Source organism: Symphalangus syndactylus, chromosome 8 (genome assembly GCF_028878055.3).
Source record: "Symphalangus syndactylus isolate Jambi chromosome 8, NHGRI_mSymSyn1-v2.1_pri, whole genome shotgun sequence".
NCBI lineage: Eukaryota > Metazoa > Chordata > Mammalia > Primates > Hylobatidae > Symphalangus > Symphalangus syndactylus.
Window position 1 is genome coordinate 111,491,088 of NC_072430.2, and position 21,877 is coordinate 111,512,964.

Here is a 21,877-nt window from a genome sequence, read left to right on the forward strand (position 1 = left end):
GTTCACCCTTGTATCTTAAGTATCTAGCATGGTATCTGGTATACAGTGGGACTCATGAGATTTTTGTAGAATGAATACATGAATATACAGGACAGAAGATTTAAACTGGGTTCCTAAATGCCAAGGACTCCATTTAAATACTCTACCTGCTCTGCACTAAAGTTTGCCTTGCTCAGTTAGACTATTAGCAGTGGTCTTAACGTGAGTCTTTAATTTTACTGGTCAATGAGACTCAAGCATAACTTGGCTATGTCTGAAAGCATGGTGGAGTATCTGACAGAGTCCTTTATGTAAGAGGGGTGTGGGGTAAAATCCACATGGGAAAGAACTGAAACTGTCTTCACTGCTCAGATTTGAAGAGATCTGGTTTTGTTTAAGAAGCTGGTGATGTGGTTCATCAGAAAAAGAGAAGGCATTTGAGCCCAATCAAAGCCTTAGATTGAAGGAGGAAGTGGAGATTCTGAGTAACGACCAAGTTCATTTTGACCAGAGCAGAGTGTTCTTTCTGGTCTCATGAACAGGCTCATGATTCAGAAAGACAAGCCTACTATTCCCATCCAACCTGTGTGAGGGGAAGAGCAGGAATGATTCCTCCTGAGTACGAGTGATGGGGGTTCCTAGAAATACTCCGAGGTGACTTTACATAGGAAGGAATTTTATTTCAGGATCTGGTGAAGTTGAGAGCTCACGTAAATTTGGTTTTAGAGAAGAAATGAAATATCAAATGGTACAGCATTTCCCCCATTGGAAAACGTGTTTGAGGACATGAGAGAGTTAATAAAGCAATTGCCCGAGTCTCTTTCTGCTGAGACATCCACTAACTGACTTATCTCATCTTGATTGTGGGAGCCACAGTCTTGATGCACTCATTCTCAAGGACACTTGATCCACTGCCAGAGAGGCCCAGAATTTTCTAACTTACTCTGTGGCAGAATGAAGCCTCTGCTTGGAACCCTTTATCTTTTGGGGATGCTGGTTCCTGGAGGGCTGGGATATGATAGGTGAGTGGAAAGTGGAAAGAGGGACTGATTATTATGATTTAGATTGTCTAAATTGAATGTTTTTTTTTTTTAAGACCAATGCAGCTGGCTTCTCCTTCCTTACTACTCATATATACCACCATGAGACGAGAATAATAAAGACCACTGAAATTAATCACTGAATAATCATAATCCTCTAATAATCCTTGAATAAGTAAATACATATCTAGCAAACATTTCCTAACACAATGCATGAGATATACCAATAGACATGTCATGTTTTGTGATTGGAAAAAAAATTGTAATACAAATTCTATATCCCTCATTTTCATAGTATCTCAATTGGTAAATCACATTATCCTAATTATTAAGAAAAATGTTAAAATGACCAAATAATTTCACCTAGAGATAAGTACTATTAATGTTTTCAGATAGCTACCTGATTATGTATGCAGCACTATTTCTGAAATATTTCAGTTAAATTGTATTACAGAAATTTTCCTATGGCATTAGCAATTTACTTAAAACATAGTTGAAATTGCTAATAATATTCTGTCATTTAGTCAATTCCTGCTCTTTCATTTTTACAAATAATGCCATGATGAGCAACCAGCTACATAATTTTTTTTGCTTTTTGCAAATCTTTGATTATTTCTCTAAGAAGTGGAATCACTGGGTCAGTAACTGAGGAAAATGTAAGGATCTTGCTACACATTGCCCAATTACCCTCTAGAAAGATTACACCAGTCTACACTTCCAATAACAGTGTATGAAAGCACTTTTTAAGTGTTTGGCAAATTGACAAGTAAAAAATACACATTATTGACTTCCTTTGTATTTTGTTGATTTATAAGAATATTATTACTAATTTTATCATTTTATAAATTGCCCATTAATGTCATTTGCCCATTTCTGTGGTCTCCTCCTATTCTTAATGAATCATAATTTCTCTAAATACATTCTATTGAAATCTGTGTGTGTGTATGTGTGTGTGTATACTTTCCATATAAAGGGTGTTTTTCCCTTGTTCATACACAAATCATTATTTTGCTCATTTAGCATATCTCATGAAGTATATGTGGTTATAATTGGTATTTCCTCTTTTGCTTCATGGTTAAAGAAATCTTGCAATGAACTTGCTCTCACATAACATAGAAACCCACTCCAATTTTTGTCCCACAATAATTGTGTGACCTCAGCTTGTTACTTATCTTTATAGACAGTTCAATTTCAGATACTTACAGAGTCCAGGATCTCTGTAATATCAAAAACCTGTTTGAATATTTCTTTCTCATTTTTCCATTAGTTTACTTGGTTTCATATACATAAGGCATTTATTTTCCTTTCTGAAATTCCTCATCCATAAATTGGAAATGAAGACTCTTACATATTTTACAGGAAATACAAAAAAAATTATGCTGCTTAAAAATATCAAGAGCCTTAAACATAAATCTTTTGGCCTAGTGTTCCTGCCTCTGGACATCTATACTGAGGAAATAAACTAAAGTCTGAAAGAGTTTTATGCAGCTCTGGGATACAACTTTATTTATAACATATATATTCTAATATTTGGAAACAACTTGAATGTCTATGTTAGGTTATGTAAATGCTGATATGTGATATAGGACAATGGGCTATTATTCATACAATAGAAAAATAAGTATAAAACTTTTTAATGGCATAGGAAAATGTATCTTTTATGCTCAAGGAAAAAGGCTGTATATAAATCTAATGGAGTACTTTAAAAAATAAAATAAAAATATGTACTAAAATGGTAATTGTTATCTTTGGTTGGTGATATTTTTTCCCTTCCCTCAACTATTATTCATTTTGCAAATATCGTACAATGAATGTGACATAAAACTTTGATTTAAAAAATTAGATTCCAAGCCCGGGTTAAATTATTGAAGTGACTAGGCTCAGGCAGTGGGACTCAGATGAGGCAGCTTCCATCGGACGGTTCCTCATGACTGCACTTGACTGTGCTTGTCTTTATTGGCCGTTTTTATTTAAATTATTAGTTATTGATATAAAAAATAATGGTCACTTTTATGTAACTCTCGCCAACTCAAAACATGTTAGCTGCAATTTTTGATAATCTTTATTCACTACATGTGATAATAGTCTGGAAAATTTAAAATTAATAAAGATTACAAGCTTTGTAATATTTCTCTTGAGCATTTAGGGAGGTAATCTCCCATATGTTATACATTGCATACATCCTGAAAAAGTGTAACTCTGTATAATCATTTGGGATTTAGCAGTATCAATCAAATGGCTTGAAAATGTTCATCCTCTTTGATCTACTAATTCTTCTTTCTGGAATGTAGCTCAAGGAAACAATAGAAGATAAGAACAAAGATTTACACAATAAGGTATTATCTCTAGAATTATTTACAATAGTATAAAAACAAAAAGGGACATAGCTTTAATATGCGGCATAGAAGAAACTGTTTAAATAAATGATACTATGTAACATATTCTTACTGTCAAATAGTGTGCAACCATTAGAGTTTTCATTGGTTTAAGGAAACGTCTTTGGTAGAATACAGAATACAAAGAAATGAATACGAAATTATATATAGATATAATCTGCACTGCATTTAAGAAAAATAAATATGCACAGATAAAAGTCTGGAAGGAAATATGCCAAAATATCAGTAGTAGTTAACTCAGGGAGGTGGAATTATTGATAATTCTTCCTTCTCTTTTCTATTTTTCTCCCCCTTTTTTACCTCTCCATACTTTGTATATTTTCCATGTTAGGCATATGTTAATTTTGTAAGCAGAAAAATAAAGTTTGAAAATACAGAACTATCATGAAATATTCATATAACTATTTATTCACCAAGTATTTAAAATACAAAATTTGCCTCAATATTCATTAGGATTTTTTGCCTCTTTATACATTCCAGTCAAAATGCTATCAGACCATCATCTTTGATCTGCAGACTTTATTAATAATGTACCCCAAAGGATCATTTTCTCTATTAAACATTTTATGAATTCCTGTTCAAAAAGAATACACAAAGTACAATAATCTTTTCATTTGATCAGTGAGATGAGACTGGTGATAATTTGGGAGATTAGCCAGCTTTTTCCTCCCTTCTCTACATGTATTATGCATCACCCAAGAAATTGCCTAGAAACAGAGAATAGCCTTTTTTAAGTATATGGTTTAAGCATTCATTTGAACAAAGTATTCGAGTTTCTGAGGTTTACGTATTGTGTTTCAGTTTCATATACAAGTGATAAGCATTTTTAATATCAGGGGCTTTCACTTAAATCCCAGACCATTCACTTTTTTTGCATATGAAATGGACCCAGTTGTTCAATGCTGGGTTTAGGAAGTAACAGACTCACACATTTTGTAGACACTGTAGCCAAGAGTAAGGCAAATGCCTGAGGGTGTTGGGTTATCTTTATTTAATTTATTCCCCTCAGTGTTATGGCATTGCCAGGGAATCCCAGCCCAACTGAAACAGGAATTCACCAGGTGCAAACCCCACTTTTTAGTGTACTCCCTTTCCTAGACCACTGAGTAGATAACTGTGATAAGGAAAAACCCAAACATTTGCTAAACTATGTGAAGGAAGGAAGAAGAGCCAGCTTCTGTGTTCTCAATACTGTTGGGGAAGCATTGTCAATAATCTCATTTCCTGGGAGGACAGGATGGGCCAAACAGCCAGTGTGAGGAATGAGAGACAGGGAGTGGGGGGTTGGGGGGAGTTAAAAGAATATCCTCTTCATTTGCTTCATTCCCTCTCCTCTTTCCATTCTGAGAAAGGGTTAAAATGATTTTCCAGTGACTTTATAATACTTATTTTTATTCTCTTTATAGTCCCAATCAGAGGTAGAAAATTTGGACGATTTTTTAGCCCTTAAAAGTGGACTAATGAATACTTCATCTGTTCTTTCTAGGATGTAATAAAAGAATAGTTAAGCCTACGTAACAAAGTCTTCAGGAAAAAAAAAAAAAAACTGGGATAATGGTATTTACCTTAAGAATTATTGTTACGATCAAATGAAGATAGATAGATAGATGATGATAGATAGATAGGTAGATAGATAGATAATAAACAGATAGATGGACAGACATGATATAGATATCAAGTTTTTAGAACAGTTTCTAGCATACATAATTGCTAGTAAAATATTGGTTGTTATTATTGGCTATGCTTGAGTTTGGAATTCTCCGTTTCCTGATATTAACACAGGCTGTGCACCATTTAATTGGTATTTAATCAGGCACTAGCTTATCATACCTCATGCCTTGTTATTTAATGACTAAGTTATTTTGCTTTTGATGTGTTTATGTCTTATTGTCTTAAGTAGATTTTTAATTCTGCAAGAAATAAATCTTCTTTTCAATTACTACTACCTATTACTACTTTTGCATAGAGTAGTAAGAGTATATACCCACTGGGTTGTTGAGTGACTTAAATAAGATAATAATGTAAAGTGCTTTGACCAGTGCCTAGCATATAGTGCTCAGTAAGCATTAACTATTGTTAGTATAAAATATACATATTTGCTGATTAGTTTATAAAGACATGAAATGTGCTCCTGAAAATGTATGTTAAGAATGAATTTTTAAGGATCAATGTCATGAAAATGGCCATACTGCCCAAGGTAATTTATAGACTCAATGCCATCCCCATCAAGCTACCAATGACTTTCTTCACAGAATTGGAAAAAACTACTTTAAAGTTCATATGGAACCAAAAAAGAGCCTGCATCGCCAAGTCAATCCTAAGCCAAAAGAACAAAGCTGGAGGCATCACACTACCTGACTTCAAACTATACTACAAGGCTACAGTAACCAAAACAGCATGGTACTGGTACCACAACAGAGACATAGATCAATAGAACAGAACAGAGCCCTCAGAAATAATGCCGCATGTCTACAACTATCTGATCTTTGACAAACCTGACAAAAACAAGAAATGGGGAAAGGATTCCCTATTTAATAAATGGTGCTGGGAAAACTGGCTAGCCATATGTAGAAAGCTGAAACTGGATCCCTTCCTTACACCTTATACAAAAATTAATTCAAGATGGATTAAAGACTTACATGTTAGACCTAAAACCATAAAAACCCTAGAAGAAAACCTAGGCAATACCATTCAGGACATAGGCATGGGCAAGGACTTCATGTCTAAAACACCAAAAGCAATGGCAACAAAAGCCAAAATTGACAAATGGGATCTAATTAAACTAAAAAGCTTCTGCACAGCAAAAGAAACTACCATCAGAGTGAACAGGCAACCTACAGAATGGGAGAACATTTTTGAAACCTACTCATCTGACAAAGGGCTAATAGCCAGAATCTACAATGAACTCAAACAAATTTACAAGAAAAAAACAAACAACCCCATCAAAAAGTGGGCAAAGGACATGAGCAGACACTTCTCAAAAGAAGACATTTATGCAGCCAAAAAACACATGAAAAAATGCTCATCATCACTGGCCATCAGAGAAATGCAAATCAAAACCACAATGAGATACCATCTCACACCAGTTAGAATGGCCATCATTCAAAAGTCAGGAAACAACAGGTGCTGGAGAGGATGTGGAGAAATAGGAACACTTTTGCACTGTTGGTGGGACTGTAAACTAGTTCAACCATTCTGGAATTCAGTGTGACGATTCCTCAGGGATCTAGAACTAGAAATACCATTTGACCCAGCCATCCCATTACTGGATATATACCCAAAGGATTATAAATCATGCTGCTATAAAGACACATGCACACGTATGTTTATTGCGGCACTATTCACAATAGCAAAGACTTGGAACCAACCCAAATGTCCAACAACGATAGACTGGATTAAGAAAATGTGGCACATATACACCATGGAATACTATGCAGCCATAAAAAATGATGAGTTCATGTCCTTTGTAGGGACATGGATGAAACTGGAAAACATCATTCTCAGTAAACTATCGCAAGGACAAAAAAAAAACACTGCATGTTCTCACTCATAGGTGGGAATTGAACAATGAGAACTCATGGACACAGGAAGGGGAACATCACACTCTGGGGACTGTCGTGGGGTGGGGAGAGGGGGGAGGGAGAGCATTAGGAGATATACCTAATGCTAAATGACGAGTTAATGGGTGCAGCACACCAACATGGCACATGGATACATATGTAACAAACCTGCACATTGTGCACATGTACCCTAAAACCTAAAGTATAATAATAAAATAAAATGAATTTTTATGAATTTTAAATACACCAGAAAATACATGTATTTTCTTTACAAAATGATCATCTTTTGTAAAGCAATCAGCCTCAACATATTACTTGCACCAGTATATATTTTTATATTAGAATTTCTCACTCGGAAGCACCCTTGTTTATTAAAAAATCAAATGAATGCTAAATATTAGAAATAGATTTGTGAATAACATGAAGAAGATGATCGTTTCTCAACTATTACAATGTAAATAACATTTATTTCTTTTAATCTTCTTTTAAAATTCATATTTATTGTTTTAACCAATTATTTAGACAATCCTATCTCATGAAGACATTGAGATTGTCTTTTCATTTGGACAAGCTAATAGGACAAACTTCATTCAACAATGTAATAAAACATTTTTAATTTTGAGGACAAAGAGCTTCTGTTAAGTTTAAATTATTATTAATATTACTAACAATTAATAATAATAAGTCTAACTCTAAGTTTAAAGTAGTGGAATTGTGTGGAGAAATTGATTTCCATTCGAGCAGCTTAATGTGGTACATGATGCTAAGTGAACCAGAAAAAAAATAAAATTAGGACTTACATAGATATGACTGGAACTTACATTTTAATTAATTCTATCAAAACATTTTGTAGTTTGGCATTGTTTGAGGATAATACTAGTTGGATGGCTAAATTATTCTTTGTACAATTTTTATTTTTAATATTATGCAGCAAAATAGGGCTTTTGCTTTGTTTTGAATTGTATTTTAACACTTACTAGGAACTGACTATATGTCAGAAATTGTGCTTATTGTTAAACACAGATTATCTTATTTAATCCTCATAAAAATCCTTTGGGAAGGTACTATTATTATTCCCATTTTACAAATAAAGAAATGAAGACTTAGAGAAAGAAGATACAATACTATTTTGAGCATTTTTTGAATGCTCAAGAAAATGTAGAAGAATAGGTAAAAGTCACAGAAATGTTATCTAATTAGATCTCTAACACACTTCATTGCAACTCAGTATCATTATACAAAAGTTTGTACCTCAGCAGCTCCAAAAGTTCATACTCCAATGCCATTAACATAGTAGTCATTCTGCACATATTTGCTGGGTAAATGAATTACCGCTTAATATGCCCTGACAATAAAAATATAACCCCATTTCTTGCTTACATAGGGCATTTAAACTAGGAAACTAAATCATTCAACAAATATTTGTGCAGCTTAGAGATAGAATATTACCTGTATGACTTACTAGCTCTGTGACTCTTTGCAAATTACCTAATTTCTCTTGGTCTCAGTTTCCTCATTTGTAACATATGGAGAATAACAATTTACAGAGCTGTAGTGAGAATAAAATTATATACTGTGCATGAATGTTTCTGTCAGGTGTGAAAAGAATATCTGGCAAAGAGGAGGCACTGCGTAGCTTTATTAAGCTGATTGTTAAAAAATAAACATAGACATTTGGAATAAGCCCATATCTATTAAAAAATTGAATAGATAGTTAATTAGCCAGGCATGGTGGTGCATGCCTGTAATCCCAGCTACTCAAGAGGCTGAGGCAGGAGGATTACTTGAACCTGGGAGGCAGAGGTTGCGGTGAGCCAGATCACGCTATTGCACCCCAGCCTGGGCAACAAGAGCAAAACTCTGACTCAAAATAAATAAATAAATAAATAAATAAATATTAAACAAAAATTTTTTTAATTAAAAAAAGAGAGTTAATAATATTTTAAAGCAGAAAGCACCAGGCCAAGATAGGTTCACTGGTGAATTCTGCCAAATATTTAAGGAAGAAATTATACCAATTCTCTGCAATCTCTTCTAGAAATAGAAGCAGAGAGAATGCTTCCTAACTCATTTTATGAGATCAGTATTATCTTAGTGTCAAAATCAAAGAATTAAAAGAAAAGAAAATTACAGACCAAGATCTCTCATGAACACACATAGAAAAATCTTCAATGAAATAGTAGCAAATCAAATTTGACAATGTATAAAAAGAATTAGACACCACAACCAAGTGGAATTTGTCCCAGGTATGCAAAGCTGGTTCAACATTCAAAAATCAATTAATACTATCTGTTCTACCCACAGGCTGAAGAAGAAACATAACATGATTATATAAATAGATGTAGAAAAAGCATTTGACAAAATCTAACACCCATTTGTGATTAAAAAGGTAGTAGGGAACTTCCTCAACTTGATAAACAACATTTCCAAAAAATCTACAGTTAACATTATACTTAATGATGAGAAACTAGAAGCTTTCCTACTAAGGTCAAGGCAAGGATGTTCCCTCTCAGCACTCTTTTTCGACATTATATTGAAAGTCCTAGCTAATGTAATAAGACAAGAAAATAAAATAAAAAGTGTACAGATAGGGAAGAAAGAAATAATATGTCTTTGAAGATGACATGATTATCAATGTAGAAATCAGAAAGAATCAACAACAAAAAAGTCTCCTGGAATAAGCAATTACAGCAAAGTTGCAGGATACAAAGTTAATATTAGAAAGTCAATTGATTTCCTATGTAACATCAATGGACAAGTAAAATATGAAATTAAAAAGAAGTTACCATTTACATTAGCACCCCTCAAAATAAAATACTTAGGTATAATTCTAACAAAATTTGTATGAGATCTATATGAGGAAAACAAAAAACTCTAATGAAAGAGATCAAAGAAGAACTAAATAAATGGAAAGCCCATGTTCATAGACAGGAAGACTGAATATTGTTAAGATGTCAGTTCTTCCCAACTTGATAGCAAGTTATTTTGTGGTTATTGACAAACTGATTCTAAAGTTTTTATGGAAAAGTGAAAGAACCAAAATATTCAACTCAATATTGAAAGAGAAGGACAAAGTCAAAGGACTGACAGTACCCCACCTCAAGACTTAATATAAAGCTACAGTAATCAAGACAGGTGTTATTGGCAACAAAATTAACAAATAAAGGGAGAAAACAGGGATCCCATAAATAAACCTACATAAATATAGTCAAAAGATCTTTGACAAAGGAACAAAATCTTTTGAGCAAATAGTGCCGGAACAACTAGACATCCAAATGCAAAATAAGTGAATCTAGACATAGACCTTGCACCTTCACAAATATTAACTCAAAATGTATCATAGACCTGAATAGAAAATGCAAAACTATAAAACTCTAGAAGATAACATAAGAGAAAACCTAGATGACTTTGGGTATGGTGATGAGTTTTTAGATACAACACACATGGCACAATCCATGAAAGTAAGAATTGATAAGCTAGATTTCATTAAAATTGGAAACTTCTACTTTGCAAAAGACAATGTTAGGAAACAAAAAGACAACCCACAAACTTACAGAGTATATTTGCAAAACACACATCAGATAAAGGACTGTTATCCAAAATATATAAATAAATCTTAAAACTCAACAACAAGAAAAGGAATAACTTGATTAAAAAATTGGCAAAAGACTTGAACAGACACCTCACCAAAGAAAATATAGAGATACCAAGTAAACATAAAAAAGATATTCCACATCATATGTCACTAGGGTATCACAAATTAAAACAAGATAATAATACTTGTTAATAAAACAAGAAGATAATACCTCACACCTATTAGAATGGCCAAAATCCAAAACACTGACAACACTAAATGCTGACAAGGATGTGGAGCAACAGGACCTCTCATTCGTTGCTGGTGAGAATTCAAAATGGTACATCCACTTTGGAAGACACTTTGGCAATTTCTTACAAAACTAAACAAACTCTTACCATATTATCCAACTATTGCACTCTTTAGTATTTATCCAAATGAATTGAAAACATATCAACATTAAAAACTTGTACAGGGATGATTATAGCAGCTTTATTTATAATTGCCATATCTTGGAAACAACCAAGGTGTGGTTCAGTAGATGAGTAAGGGTAAATAAACTGTGGTATATCCAGACAATGGAATATTACACAGCACTAATAAAGAAATTGGCTTATTAAGCCATGACAAGACATGGAGGAAACTTAAATGCATACTCTTCCATGAGAGAAGTCAACCTGAAAAGGCTGCATACTGTATGAGTCCAACTATGTTACATTCTGAAAAGACAAAACTATGGGGAAGTAAACAGAGCCGTAGTTGCCAGGGGTTAGAGAAAGGGAGGGATAAATTGGAAGAATACAGAGGATTTCTAAGGCATTAAAACTATTTTGTGCCTGGCTCAGTGACTCACACTTATAATCCCAGCACTTTGGGAGGCTGAGGCAGGAGGATTGCTTGAGGCTGGGAGTTTGAGACCAGCCTGAGCAATACAGTGAGATCTTGTCTCTACAAAAATTAAAAATTAACGGAGTGTAGTGACTTGGACCTGTAGTGCCAATTAATTGAGAGGCTGAGGTAGGAGGATATTCTGAGCCCAGAGCCCAAGGCTGCAGTGAGCTATAATCATACCATTGCAGTCCAGCTTGGGTGACAAAATAAGACCTTGTTTCAAAAACAAAACAAAACAATTTAGTATTATACTATAATGGTAAATATGTGTCACCAAACATTTGTCAGAATCCATTCAATGTACGAAGAGTGAGCCCTAATATAAACAATGGACTCTGGGTGATAATGATGTGTCAAAGTAAGTTCATTGATTCTAACCAATGTACCACTGTGGTGTGGGATGTCTATAGTGGGGAAGATTTTGCATGTGTGAGAATAGCTGGTAAATGGAAACTATCCGCATTTTCTGCTTAATTTTTATGTGAACCTAAAAGTGTGATAAATAATAAAGTTTATTTTTAAAAAGATAAACCATTGCAAAAAAAAGATTAGTTATCACCATTATATGGAGTACAGTGGTTAATATTGCAAGGTCTTCAGTCAGACTGTCAGGGTTTAAATCCCTAATAACACTTTCCCTGTGATTCAGTTTCTTCATCTCTGAAATGGAAATAATAAGAGTACCTATCTCAGAGTTTTAAAGAGAAGTAAATTAGATTTAAATTACTTAGAACAGTGCATGTCTCATAAGTTTCACTTCAATAAATCTTAGTTATTATTTCATATACAAATTTTAAAGTATTTTTATCTACAACATTTTATTGAATTATCCTAGCCTCCCTGCAAGGTTGGAATAATTGTTCTCACTCTACAGATGAAGAAACTTCAGCTCTGAGTGGCTCAATGGCTGTCCAAGGTCTCACAATTAGTAAGTCACAGAGCCAAAGACTCCAACACAGGCCTTTGTCCTCCAAATCCTGTGCACGCTGATTCTACTACCTTTTTCAACAACCCGCCAACCCTCAGGATATCCCAGTTTCATCACTGCTTTTCCTCCTACTTTCTTCCCTTTGCAGATCCTTAGCCCAACACAGACAAGAGATTGTGGACAAGTCAGTGAGTCCACGGAGCCTGGAGACGTATTCCTATAACATATACCATCCCATGGGAGAGGTAAGGAAGGACACATGGCAGGAGATTGGTGGTTGTCACAACCTGCTTTAGGATGGGCAAAGAATGGTTCACTATTAATATCCATGCATTAGAGAGGCTGAAAATGTGGTATTAAGATCTGCCGATACATTGAGTTCAAGGGATTCCTGAACATCTCCCCACCCGCCACCACCACTGAAGCTGTAAAAGCTGGTGATATGAAATTTTAAAAAATTAATAACAAAAAGAAAATGGACAAGAACATCCCAGTGAGCCAGTTTTGCTCCTGTGAACATGAACCAGAATTAACTCTTATTTTTGTTTGTCAAGTTCTTAGCAAGTTTAAGCTGAGCAGCATTGCTGTTTATATGGGTGTGAGGTGGAGAAGCCTTCTGATTGAATCATATTCAGCTGAAAATGTATTTATTTTAGGATTTACAGGACACATGCAGTAGTTCTTAAGAGGGGAAAACTTTTTTAAAATTTTTATAATCTATCCATTTGACAAAGTGCTAATATCCAGAATCTACAAAGAACTTAAACAAATTTACAAGAAAAAACAAACAACCCCATCAAAAGTGGGCAAAGGATATGAACAGACACTTCTCAAAAGAAGACATTTATGAAGCCAACAGACATATGCAAAAATGCTCATCATCACTGGTCATCAGAGAAATGCAAATCAAAACCACAATGAGATACCATCTCATGTCAGTTAGAATGGCGATCATTAAAAAGTCAGAAAACAACAGATGTTGGACAGGATGTGGAGAAATAGGGACACTTTTACACTGTTGGTAGGAGTGTAAATTAGTTCAACCATTGTGGAAGACAGTGTGGTGATTCCTCAAGGATCTAGAACTAGAAATACTATTTGACCCAGCAATCCCATTACTGGGCATATACCCAAAGGATTATAAATCATTCTATGATAAAGACACATGCACACATATGTTTATTGTGGCACTATTCACAATAGCAGACTTGGAACCAACCCAAATGTCCATCAATGATAGATTGGATTAAGAAAATGTGGCACATATACACCATGGAATACTATGCAGCCATAAAAAAGATGAGTTCATGTCCTTTGCAGGGACATGGATGAAGCTGGAAGCCATCATTCTAAGCATACTATCACATGGACAGAAAACCAAACACCGCATGTTCTCACTCATAAGTGGGAGTTGAATAGTCAGAACACATGGTCACAGGGAGGGGAACATCATACACTGGGGCCAGTTGCGGGGTGGAGGTCTGGGGGAGGTATAGCATTAGGAGAAATACCTAATGCAAATGACAAGTTGATGGGTGAAGCAAACATGGCACATGTATACCTATGTAACAAACCTGCATGTTGTGCACATGTATCCTAGAACTTAAAGTATAATTTTTTAAAAAAAGGGATGGAACCAAAAAAAAATTATCTTGCATGTACTTTTTAAGTATAAATAGACAAGACCACGTAAATTATACCTTAAAACTACACCCTCTGTAATCGCTGTACAGTAAAACTGGAAAGGTCAGAATATTATTTAATGTTTTACAATTTATATGAGAATAAACTGAATTGTAGCCTCCCCCCCAAAAAAAGAAATATTTGTATTGCTATTAAGATAAGTTTGGTGGTTTCCAAAATTGGATACAGTGAAAAATTAGCTTCTGCTTATGTACGTGTGTGTTTGGATGTGACATTATGCAAATCTTTTTTGAGGTATAAATTTCTAAAAATAGAGTTGCTGGGTCAAAGAATACACACATCTACATTTTTCTATAAATGCACAATTTGGCCTTCAAATGACCTTTACCAATTTATTCTCTCAGCATTTGGGAATATATTCATATTTTCCAGACTTTTTTTCAACAAGTACAAGAAAAGATTTATACTTTCTTATATAGCAGTCACCCCAAAGTACTGAAAGTTCTACAATTTTGAAAAGGTCCAGTATGGTCCATGGACACTTTATGACCTGGTATCAGAGATGTGTTCACACCTGGCTTGACCACTTGCTGGCAGTGTGACTTTCACAAAGACACTTAAACTTTTTAATCCTCAGCTTCCTCATCTGTGAAACAGAAATAGTAGTATCTATCTTGTAGCACTGTTGTGAGAGTAAATGAAATAAACACTACTACTACGTACTGAACAAGCAATAAATACAGCATATTTGTTGCTGCTACTGGCTGCTATTTGTAGCTCTCTCAAGACTTAAGGCAGCTGCATCTCACCTAGTCCCATCACAGATATAAACACAACTACCCATGTGGTAAGCTGTTATTCTTTTCAGTGAATAGACTGAAATGATAATACCCTCACTTAAGTATTACTACTGTTATAATACATTTTATCTATACCTAGCCCATGCTAAAATGAATGTCAATTGAGATATAACAATTATCAAATAGGATATTTGTTATCCCTCAATTAACTTTTTTTTTTTTGAGACGGAGTCTTGCTCTGTTGCCCAGGCTGGAGTGCAGTGGGCCATCTCGGCTCACTGCAATCTCCACCTCCTGGGTTCAAGCAATTCTCTGCCTCAGCCTCCTGAGTAGCTGAGATTACAGGCACTCGCCACTATGCCCAGCTAATTTTTTTGTATTTTTAGTAGAGACAGGGTTTCACCATCTTGGCCAGGTTGGTCTTGAACTCCTGAGCTCTTGATCCACCCACCTTGGCCTCCCAAAGTGCTGGGATTACAGCCGTAAGCCACCATGCCCGGCCAATTAACTATTATTTACTATAACTTGGTTGTTGTCGGAGACATCAACTATATAGAAATTGATTGTAAGAGGTGTGAAATGCTGATGATTGTCTGAATATGTCTTATGTTTGTGAATTTTCTTATTGCATTCATTGTTATGGAACCCCAAGTTATGGACTTCCAGACCAAGGTATAAGACTCTTTGTAGCACAACATAAGACTTGTAATTAAATCAGCCACTATTCAGGTCTACTCAATTGAATCAAAACAACTAGCTTAGGACTTGATACAGAAATTTCTGTTGGCACTTGAGAACACGTGAGAAGGCCATACTCAGGTCTTCTCTAATCTTGGAACCATGGTGTATTAGTCCGTTCTCATGCTGCTATAAGGACATACCTGAGACTGGGCAATTTATAAACAAAAGAGGTTTAATGGACTCATAGTTCCACATGGCTGGGGAGGCCTCACAGTCATGGTGGAATGTGAAGGAGGAGCAAAGATATGTCTTACATGGCAGCAGGCAAGACAGTGTGTGCAAGGGAGCTGCCATTTATAAAATCATCAGGTCTCCTGAGACTTATTCACTATCATGAGAACAGCTCAGGAAAACTTGTCTCCCACCCCATGATTCAATTACCTCCCATCAGCTTCCTCCCATGACATATGGGGACTATGGAAACTACAATTCATGATGAGTTTTGAGAGGGGACACAACCAAACCATATATTCCACCACTGGCCCTTCCCAAATCTCATGTCATCACATTTCAAAACCAATCATGCCTTCCCAACAGTCCCCCAAATTCTTAACTCATTTCAGCATTAACTCAAAAGTCCACAGTTGAAAGTCTCATCTGAGATGAGGCAAGCCCCTTCCACCTATGAGCCTGTAAAATCAAAAGCAAGTTAGTTACTTCCTAGATACAATGGGGGTACAGGCATTAGGTAAATACACCCATTCCAAATGCAAAAAATTGGCCAAAACAAAAGGCCCACAGGCACCAAGCAAGTCCGAAATCCAATAGAGCAGTAATTGAATCTTAAAGCTCCAAAATAATCTCCCTTGACTCCATGTCACACATCCAGGTCATGCTGATGCAAGAGGTGGGCTCCTACAACCTTGGACATTCTGTCCCTGTGCCTTTGCAAGGTACAGCCCCACTCCTGGCTGCTTTCATGGGCTGGCATTGAGTGTCTGCAGTTTTTCCAGGTGCACAGTGCAAGCTGTCAGTGGATCTACCATTCTGGGGTCTGGAGGATGGTGACCCTCTTCTCACAGCTCTACTAGGCAGTGCCCCAGTGGGGACTTTATGTGGAGTTCCAACCCCACATTTCCTTTCTGAACTGCCCTAGCAGTTCTTCATGAGGTTCTTAATGAGGGCTTTGCCTTTGCAGCACACTTCTGCCTGGACATCCAGGCATTTACATACATCATCTGAAATCTAGGTGGAGGTCCCCAAACCTCAGTTATCGACTTCTGTGCACCCGCAGGCTCAACACCATGTGGAAGCTGCCAAGGCTTTGGGCTTTCACCCTCTGAAGCCATGGCCTGAGCTGTACCTTGGCCCCATTTAGCCATGGCTGGAGCAGCTAGGACAGAGTACCAAGTTCCTATGCTGCACAGAACAGGGGGGCCCTGAATCCAGCCCATGAAACCAACTTTTCCTCCTATGCCTCGAGGTCTGTGATGGGAGGGGCTGCCATGAAGTTCTCTCACATGCCCTGGAGACATTTTCCCATTGTCTTGGTGATTAACAATCGACTCCTCATTACTTATGCAAATTTCTGCAGCAGGCTCGAATTTCTCCCCAGAAAATTAGTTTTTCTTTTCTATTGCATTGTCAGGCTGCAAATTTTCCAAACCTTTATGCTCTGTCACCTCTTGAATGCTTTGCTCCTTAGAAATTTCTTCCTCCAGATACCCTAAATTATCTCTCTGAAGTTCAAAATTCCACAGATCTCTAGGGCAGGGACAAAATGCCTCCAGTCTCTTTGCTAAAGCATAGCAAGAGTCACCTTTGCTTCAGTTCTCAGCAAGTTCCTCATCTCCATCTGAGACCACTTCAGCCTGGACTTTATTGTCCATATCACTATCAGTATTTTGGTCAAAGCCATTCAACAAGTCTCTAGGAAGTTCCAAACTTTTCCACATTTTCCTTTCTTCTACTGGGCCCTTCAAACTGTTCCAACTTCTGCCTTTTACCCAGTTCCAAAGTCCTGTCCACATTTTCAGGTATCCTTATAGAAGCACCCTACTCTACTAATACCAATATACTGTAGTAGTCCATTTTCACAATGCTATGAAGACATACACAAGACTGGGTAATTCATAAAGGAAAGAGATTTAATTGACTCACAGTTCAGCAGGGCTTGGGAGGCCTCAGGAAACTTACAGTCATGGTGGAAGAGGAAACAAGTCCTTCTTCACATGGTGGCAGCAAGGAGAAGTGCAGAGTGAAAGGGTTGGGGGTAGCACCTTCTAAATCCATCAGATCTTGTGAGACTTATTCACTATCATGAGAACAGCATGGGAAAAGCCCACCCCCATGATTCGATTACCTCCCACAGGGTCCCTCCCATGACATGTGGGGATTATAGAATTCAAGATGAGATTTGGGTGGAGACCCAGCCAAACCATATCACATGGACATCAGCAAAAGATATCACTGGGATCTGTAAAGGGATATCAGATAATAAGCCTCACCTGAAATTTCTGGCATGATTGTGTGCCACATGAAAGCTAAGGCTGGTGGTCAATTGAAGGATGTACTGTTATACGATGTTTCTGAAGTGTTACTGGTGGGTTATTCAAACTGTTAATTCTTAATAACTTATTTGTAAAGTGCAATAGTGGAACCTAAGACTTGATGACAGAATAGATTGTTAAAGAAAGGGAAAGATGGGAGGTTCAGTTTTCTGTTTCTTTTACCACACAGTTGTTGCAATCTAGAGCAAAGATAACAGAGTTCAATGTGTCAGTGAAAGAAGCAGTTATCTTAATCAGAGGCATGCAAACAATCTTCCTACTGATAGCCACAGGCCTCCCTTGCTGTTTCAGATCTATCAGTGGATGAGAGAGATCAGTGAGAAGTACAAGGAAGTGGTGACACAGCATTTCCTAGGAGTGACCTATGAGACCCACCCCATGTATTATCTGAAGGTGAGTGAGAAGGCTGAGAATTACCTTAATGGGAGAATTATCCAGTCTGAGGGTATGTGTTTACTATTCAGGGACTCTAATCCAAAATGTGGAAAAGAGGCTATGCAGAATCACTTTGCTTTTTCCATCCCAAACAGGGTTCTTAAAGTTCAAAACTCAAAGATGCTCTTGCCTTAATTATCTGGGTGAAATCAAGTTCAGGAGTGAAGAGAATTTGGGAGAACTGAGTGGAACCATGGGGGTAGGGCTGAAAAACAGCAGGGCCCAGAAGTGCACAATGTCCACTCATGCTTCAACCAGAGCTAGTTCACTTCTCATCTGTATTTTAAGTTGTTATTTTGTTTATATTTTTAAATTTTAGGGTGTTCTTTTTAAAAAAAGAAAAATGTTTAAAAACCACAGATAATCTTCATTTTTAGCTTCTTCCTTTTATGATTAAGGGAACAAAGATCCAGAGAAGTGAGGTGACTTGTGAAAGGCCACAGAGCCAGATGTCAGCACAGATGTCAGCATCTCCTACCCCTTTTGCATGCAACATGACCAAAAGTATTTGGGACCAAAAAGCCATTTTTCCACAGGGCCAGGACCCCGGGCTCCTGGTTCTGCACCAGTGATTTTCAATTCGGGCTGCACATTAAAATCACTTGGGAGCTGCCAATAATCCTTATGCCTAGGCCCCACCTAATTTGGTTAGAGATTTTGACCCAATTGTTTCAGGATGGGACCAGGCATACTTCGAACACTCTCTAGGTGATCCTAATGTGTAGCCGGAGTTGACAATCTCTGCACCAAACAAGTGGTTTTCAAAGGGCAGCACTTAAATCATCATCATCATTAGCAGCAGCAGCAGCAGCATCACCACCTGAGGGCTTGTTACAAATGCACACTCTCAGGTCCCTACAAAGGTCTACTAAGTCAGAACCTCGGAGGCTGGAGCCCAACAGTCTATTTTAACAAGGCTTCTTCCAGGTGATTCTGCTACACACTCAAGTTTCAGAACCAGAGTGCATTTTTACACTTGATCATAGCCAAAAGGCTGGGAAGCGATACCACAGTGCATTTCTAACAAGTTCCTAGGTGATGCTGATACCATTGGTCCAGAACCACTCTTTAAGAACCACTACTAAAGTAGTATGGCATTAAGAATCAGCATTACTTAGTTTACTGCCCTCTTACTACTTAGTGTAGGTGTGTTAATTTACAAAGTACAGCCCTAAATTTGAGAGTTAACTACAACTCTTAAAAAATTATTGGCTCTGAAATAGAATTTACTCAGGGATTATGTGAGCAACTGGTTGATATATTAAGCATGGGGCACCTGCCTACCTGATTTTCCATAGGCCATCCAAGTCTGCTAAAGCAGCCAAAAAGACATCTAAATATCCTCTGCCTAGGGCATATTAAAAAGAATAGAACATAATAAAGAGTTGCACATAATAAAGAGTTGATAAAGATAAACATGTAAGTAGCATACATGTACTCATAAAAAGGCTAATTATAAGAGGATATTGGCGGGTGCGGTGGCTCATGCCTGTAATCCCAGCACTTTGGGAGGCTGAGGCGGGTGGGTCACGAGATCAGGAGATCGAGACCATCCAAGCTAAGATGGTAAAACCCCGTCTCTACTAAAAATAAAAAAAAATAGCTGGGCGTGGTGGCATGTGCCTGTAGTCCCAGCTACTTGGGAGGCTGAGGCAGAAGAATTGCTTGAACCCAGGAGGTGGAGGTTGCAGTGAGCCAAGATCGCACCACAGCACTCCAGCCTGGGTGACAGAGCGAGACTCTGTCTCAAAAAAAAAAAGAGAGATCATTAAGGTAAGAGGTGGATTAGGAATTGTCCTGACAATTTGAAAAATAGATGAGGCTAAAAGGAGAAGATTCCTTGAATATGATAGATCCAGCCATGTATTTATCTCATTTTGTAAGTTTGTCATAGAGAGGAAGGGGGCCTTCATCACCTCAGCTCCCAATGGTTTTCAACAAATAGCCCTGGTCTAGGCTATTTACAAATCCAAAACAGATGTGACTGTTCCAAGCCTGGGAGTGTTAACAGCCTCTTCTCCACCAAAGAGAATCCACAATTAGCAGATTAATTCCCACCCACCCACTGCTCTGAAAGAGGGGAATCTTCCTTAGAGTGAGGCTGCACTGATGTACAAGAATAGCAAATGGGGAGAAGGAAAGAAGGTTGGGCTGGCAGGGAGTCAGGGAGTCTCTGAGGGGAAGGGGAATTTGTGTAATTGAATCCATTTGAAATTTCAAGAATTTTGAGTGGAGATTGGGATTCATTTTAAAGCCCTATGATTCTTGAATATTACCTCTTGTGCACTTCACCACTCTAAGTGAACTCTAAGTGCAAAGGTTTTATAAGGTTTATCCATATTTAGCCTTTTAGCTTGTGGATTAGGGGTTATGCCTCTATCTATAGTTAGGAAGTAATTTAAGGTATAGGGAAGATCATTCTTTGGGTGGGTACCATGGGGAGCCAGTGCACAGTCCTGAGAACAACCATCAAGGTAACCGGCAGGAGAACAAGAGTAGCAGAGGAAAGAATCATATTGATGGGTGTCTCATTAGCATCCTTGCCTCCCTGTTGAAACCACAGAGTGGAGTGAAAAAGGAACCTCTAGGGGAATTAAAAATCTCATAACTTTGCACGGTGGCTTACAATAATCAGCAATTGTTAAGTAATGGAGCATGGATGTCTTCTCCAGATCAGCCAACCATCTGGTAATCCCAAAAAGATCATTTGGATGGACTGTGGAATTCATGCCAGAGAATGGATTGCTCCTGCTTTTTGCCAATGGTTCGTCAAAGAAGTAGGTGTCTTTAGCTTCCTCATACTGGTAAATCACCCCCATAAAATACCTGTCACTTCATGGCTGCTTACAAACCACGCTTCTTTCACATGTTAGTGATGCAACTCTTTACTGTGCTAATCCTTCACCTCAAGTGAAATAAAATTAATGAGTAACTTCACTGAAAACTGAATATTCTGATCTCTTTCTAGTGCATCCAAAATAATTTTTATTGGAGGGTAAACATATCTAAATGTAGAAGAACATATGTCTATGGAGTCAGAGATGAGTCTGAATCCTGGCTGTGCCTCTTTCTAATAGTATTTGGCAGATTTTCTAGTTTTTTTTTTTGTTTGTTTTTTGTTTGTTTTTTTAGACAGAGTTTTGCTCTTGTTGCCCAGGCTGGAGTGTAATGGTGCAATCTCAGCTCACCGTAACCTCTGCCTCCTGGGTACAAGCGATTCTCCTGCCTCAGCCTCTTGAATAGCTGGGATTACAGGCATGCACCACCATGCCCGGCTAATTTTGTATTTTTAGTAGAGATGGGGTTTCTCCATGTTGGTCAGGCTGGTCTGGAACCCCGGACCTCAGGTGATCCACCTGCCTTGGCCTCCCAAAGTGCT

General features: G+C 37.2%; 1 protein-coding gene across 1 annotated transcript in view; it reads left to right on the forward strand.

The window, feature by feature from the left end:
- The first annotated feature begins 812 nt into the window (after positions 1-812).
- The window catches only part of CPO (carboxypeptidase O), a 32,083-nt gene continuing 11,018 nt past the window's right edge, over positions 813-21,877 (forward strand). Inside the window, exons 1-4 of the mRNA XM_055290382.2 lie at positions 813-1,001; positions 12,517-12,613; positions 18,355-18,456; positions 21,171-21,275. Coding sequence (XP_055146357.1) covers positions 934-1,001; positions 12,517-12,613; positions 18,355-18,456; positions 21,171-21,275 — 372 coding nt within the window. The 5' untranslated portion in view covers positions 813-933. The remainder of the gene's footprint in view (positions 1,002-12,516; positions 12,614-18,354; positions 18,457-21,170; positions 21,276-21,877) is intronic.